At 49.7% G+C, this 4,979-nt stretch overlaps 1 protein-coding gene and 1 pseudogene across 1 annotated transcript; both read left to right on the forward strand.

Annotated features, from left to right (window-relative positions):
- Nucleotides 1-1,305: 1,305 nt before the first annotated feature.
- Nucleotides 1,306-2,916, forward strand: LOC123185669 (rRNA 2'-O-methyltransferase fibrillarin-like). The gene is made up of 2 exons (XM_044597513.1): nucleotides 1,306-2,422; nucleotides 2,596-2,916. Exons 1-2 carry the CDS (start codon nucleotides 1,897-1,899, stop codon nucleotides 2,634-2,636), a joined length of 567 nt encoding a protein of 188 aa, XP_044453448.1. The 5' UTR covers nucleotides 1,306-1,896; the 3' UTR covers nucleotides 2,637-2,916.
- LOC123038479 (uncharacterized) lies at nucleotides 1,822-1,960 on the forward strand (annotated as a pseudogene).
- Nucleotides 2,917-4,979: the final 2,063 nt, after the last annotated feature.

Below are 4,979 nucleotides of genomic sequence, written 5' to 3' on the forward strand. Positions count from 1 at the left end.
GTTTGGATGAAGTTGCAGTATCCAGCGATCAAGATATTGCGAGGCCACCGAGCATTGTTTATCCTTGGCAAAAGAGAAGAGTGTGGGGAAGAGCTGATTGAGGCGGCCAGCATAACACCATTTATCTTGCCAAAAAGCCGTTAGCTTCCCATCTCCGACCCGGCAGAAAGAAGACTGTTGCACCAATGGAACATATTGGGCTAGAGCTCTCCATAAAAGTGTGTCAGTGGCCTTAAGTTTGTCAGGCAAGCTCGTACGCAAATATCTCTGCTGGAACCATTGGTAGCATGGGGCTGATGAACTTTGGAGGATCCGATTGGTGAACTTGCATAGCATCGCGTCATTGTGAGCCTCTAAGTCTCTGATCCCCAGGCCACCGCTTTGCTTGGTCAAGACAACTTGATCCCAAGAAACCAAGCAGTCAGCTCACTGTCTGTCCGCCTTCTTCTGCCATAGGAAATTCCTTCGTAGTCTGTCGACCTTTGCGATGTTGCTCCTGTTCCATTTTATACAGGCCATATAATAGTTTGGGATGGAAGAAAGGACAGCATCAATCATGGTGAGTCGTCCATCCCAGGAGAGATATGTGGCCAGCCAGCCTGCCAATCTCCTGTCGATCTTCTGGAATACCGGCATCAGAACTGAGTTTGAGAGCTTCTGCATTGAAAGTGGTAACCCAAGGTAATTGCATGGCAAGGAGATAATCGGGCATCCCAAAATTGTAGTTGCTTCCAGTGCCTCCTCTACAGTCATATGGATAGGCACGCAGGTTCTCTTGTGATAATTGATTTCAAGGTCATGCTTGATAAGATAAAGAACGCCAGCCTCCTGTAGGAACTTGTTGCCTTGTTGGGCAGGCAGCAGGTCTGGTCGTTACACCACTCCTTAACAGAGATGCTATACACACGATAGGCTGTAGACGATTTGCAGACGACGCATCTCATCAAGCCGTCAGTGCATAGTGCACACCTGGACATCATCGTCCATTCCTCTATCGTGCACACTTTGTTTGGAAATTGGTGTCCATGTAGTAGTTTCGCTCCTTAAAGGAACCGGCCTCCACTGCGTTAGTTGCAAGTGTTAATAGATAGGTTTATAGCTGTGTAACGTGACATGTATGTCACGGTTGTATTGCGTGCGTATTGTGTAATCTAGGCAGGTAGTTAGAGTAGATATAATCTTATCTCATGTATAGCTTGGAGTATGGGTCAAGACTACCAACTACCTGCCGATCCTTGTATCTTGTTGAGCTATATAAAACGCATGCGTCCCTGCAGGATTGCATACGCTTCCATCATAGTTTTTACATGGTAACCAGAGCCATCCTCGAGCACATCCATGGCATCTTCAAGTTTCTTCCCATCCTCGCCATTCGCACATGCCGCCACCGAGAAGCTCACGAAGGGCAACCAGGCTCTATGGCGGGCGATGGTGCTCTCGGCCATCCGAGGAGCGTAGATGGCCAAGTACCTCGACGTCGAGCAATCGCCACCGCCCATGCAGATCGATGTGGCCTCGCCTGATGGCAAGATGACGGCGAAAGCGCCGAACCCTGACTTCCAAACCTGGTATGCTCAAGACCAACAAATCTTCTCCTATCTCCTGACGACACTTCCGCGTGAGATAGCTATCCAGGTTGCTTCATGCCACACCTCTGTTGAGCTCTGAAACATGGTGGAAGGAATGCTTGCATCTCACACCCGTTCCTAGACCACCAACGTTCGCATCGCCCTCGCCAATCTGCAGAAGGGCAACTCCTCCATCACCGACTATGTCGGGAAGATCAAGTCTCTCTGCGACAAACTGATCGCCGCAGGGAAGAGGGTGGACGACGACGACATCATCTCCCACATCCTGGCCGGGCAAGATGAAGATTTCGACCCGGTGGTGTCTGCCATGTGTTCCCGGGTGGAGCCGGTGACTGTGGCCGAGCTGTTCTCACAGCTGCTGAGCTTTGAAACAAGGCTCAATCTTCGGGGCGGAGGGTCCCAATCATCTGCCAATGCTGCTACCCAAGGACGTATAAATGGCGCTGGTGGTGGTGATCATGGTCGCCGCCAAGGTGGCAATGGTGGTGACCGAGGTGGGCGCGGCGGCGGCTACTCCAAATCTGGAGGGCGTGGCAGTGGACACGGCAACAACAGCAGCGGGGGCAACTACAACAACAACCATGCCCCCAGGGTCCAGTGCCAGATCTGTGGCAAGATGGGCCACCCAGCCTGGAAGTGCTGGAAGCGCTATGATGAGTCCTATCAAGGCGTGAAGGAGAAGTCGGCCAACCTTGCTGCACCGCAGTACGGGGTGGACACAAACTGGTACCTAGACAGTGGTGCCACTGACCACATCACAGGAGATTTGGAGAAGCTGACCATGCGGGATCGCTACACTGGAAACGAACAGATTCATACTGCCAGTGGACCAGGTATGGTTATTAATCATATCGGTCACTCAGCTATTCATACTCCTGATCGAGATCTCCTCCTAAATAATATCCTTCATGTACCGCAAGCCAACAAAAGTCTAATCTCCGCTAGCCGCCTTGCCGTTGACAATAATTCCTTTGTTGAAATTCATCCCTACTCTTTTCTTGTCAAGGAATGGGGAACGAAGAAGGTGCTCCTTCGAGGCAGGGGTAGAAGAGGACTCTACCCGTTTAGGCACACGGGATCCGACGCCAAGAAGCACATGCTCAGTGTCACCAAGCTATCCTCGGATAGGTGGCACCGGCGTTTAGGCCATCCGTCTCCTCTTATTGTTAGCAAAGTCATTAGCAAGAATAATCTCCCGTGTGCAAATTCATTCAATAAAGATTCTGTATGTGACGCCTGCCAAAAAGGCAAAAGTCACCAGTTGCCTTATCCCAAGTCAATAAGTGAATCAAAATTTCCTTTAGAACTTGTGTTCTCTGATGTTTGGGGTCCTGCTGTTGAAACAGTAGGAAGGAAGAAATATTATGTGAGTTTCATTGACGATTTCAGTAAATTCACTTGGATATATTTGATCAAACACAAGTTTGAAGTTTTCCAAAAGTTTCATGACTTCCAACATCTAGTAGAACATCAATTTGATCGCAAGATTCTTGCTTTACAAACAGACTGGGGAGGGGAGTATGAAAAGTTGAACTCCTTCTTTACCAAAATAGGTATATCTCACCACGTCTCGTGCCCTCATGCTCACCAATAGAACGGGTCAGCTGAGAGAAAACATCGACATATTGTCGAAGTAGGCCTTTCCCTTCTCGCTCAAGCCTCTATGCCCTTAAAGTTTTGGGATGAGGCCTTCATTGCTGCCACCTATTTGATAAACTGGATTCCTAGCAAAGTTCTCAAGTTTGAGACACCCTTTGAAAAACTATTCCATGAAAAACCAAACTATTCCATCCTTCGGATTTTTGGGTGTGCCTGCTGGCCGAACCTTCGACCCTACAATAACCACAAACTTCAATTCCACTCAAAACAATGTGCTTTCCTTGGGTATAGCAATCTCCACAGAGGGTTTAAATGTCTTGACATATCCACTGGGCGTGTCTATATTTCTAGAGATGTAATCTTTGATGAAAATATCTTTCCTTTTGCTAGTCTCCATCCAAACGCCGACGCTCGTCCTCGTGCTAAAATTTTGCTAATTTCTCCGGAGTTATTAAATCCTTCTGATCATGGGGGTGAATCTTATGTTGATGATCATGTGTTTAATAACCCTAATCCTTCCGCTAATGGAGACTGTACTGATGAAAAAAGTGAAAAAAATAGTGCTCCAGGCTATTATTTTATGCAGCAACAAGGATGTATAGGCGCCAGACACGAGGATGATTCCGCTGGCAGTGTTGATCCCGAGGGATTCGGTGCAAAAGAAGCAGCAGGCGGGACCGGCGCGGATCCCACGAGTGATTCGTCGTCGCCTACACCGCGTGGTGGGCCTGGCGCATCAGCACGTGCCACGGAGTCCAGCGCGCCAGTGCGGTCGGGCGGGGCTGATATGCCCGTGTCGTTGCGTGCAACGTGTCAAGGAGCGGCTGGGCCTGGGGCGTCGGTCCCACAGAGCAATGATGGCTCCAGCAGTCCGGCGCTCCTTGACACGTTGCATGCGACGACACGGGCGTATCAGCCCCGCCCGACCGCACTGGTGCGCCGGACTCCATGGCGCGCGCTGATGCGCCAGGCCCAACACGCGGTGTAGGCGACGGCGAATCACTCGTGGGATCCGTGCCGGTCCCGCCTGCTGATACGCCCGTGTCGTCGCGTGCAATGTGTCAAGGAGCGGCTGGGGCTGGGGCGTTGGTCCCACAGAGCAATGATGGCTCCAGCAGTCCGGCGCGGGCCTATGACCGCGTGTCGCCATCATCAATCGACAACCTACGGGAGACCGCAGATCTGCAGCAGGCTGAGCGCGCGGATGTAGAGGGAGATCTACCGTCGTCGTTTGTGTCAGTACGAGGAATGGGATCCTCTGTGGCTGCTACCGGATCTGTTGTGTCTGCTCCGAATATAACCACACGAGTCACTCGTTCGCAGCGAGGTATTACCAAATCACTAGTGCCTAAGGATGGCACGGTCAGGTATGATAAACACTTTAAGTTTGCAAACTTTGCAGCCACTGGTGAACCACAAAATGTGCTATAAGCCTTGCATGATAAAAATTGGAAAAATGCTATGAGTGTTGAGTATGATGCATTAGTGAGGAACAACACCTGGCACTTAGTTCCACCGAAGCCAAGGAGGAATATTATAGACTATAAATGGGTATACAAAATTAAAAGGAAGGTAGATGGAACAATAGATAGATACAAAGCTAGATTAGTAGCTAAGGGTTTCAAACAGCGCTATGGCATTGATTATGAGGATACCTTTAGTCCAGTAGTGAAGGCTGCTACTATCAGACTTGTTCTATCTGTTGTAGTTTCCAGGGGATGGAGCCTTCGTCAATTGGATGTTCAGAATGCGTTTCTACATGGCGTTCTCGAGGAAGAGGTCTATATGAGG

The sequence above is a fragment of the Triticum aestivum genome, chromosome 2A, assembly GCF_018294505.1.
Source record: "Triticum aestivum cultivar Chinese Spring chromosome 2A, IWGSC CS RefSeq v2.1, whole genome shotgun sequence".
Taxonomy (NCBI): domain Eukaryota; kingdom Viridiplantae; phylum Streptophyta; class Magnoliopsida; order Poales; family Poaceae; genus Triticum; species Triticum aestivum.

Bases quoted from the DNA above. Each gene is read 5' to 3' on its own strand.
- LOC123185669 (XM_044597513.1), top strand. From the start codon at position 1,897: ATGTGTTCCCGGGTGGAGCCGGTGACTGTGGCCGAGCTGTTCTCACAG. The intron at 2,423-2,595 runs GTATGGTTATTA...TTTCTTGTCAAG, and splicing joins TCATACTGCCAGTGGACCAG to GAATGGGGAACGAAGAAGGT.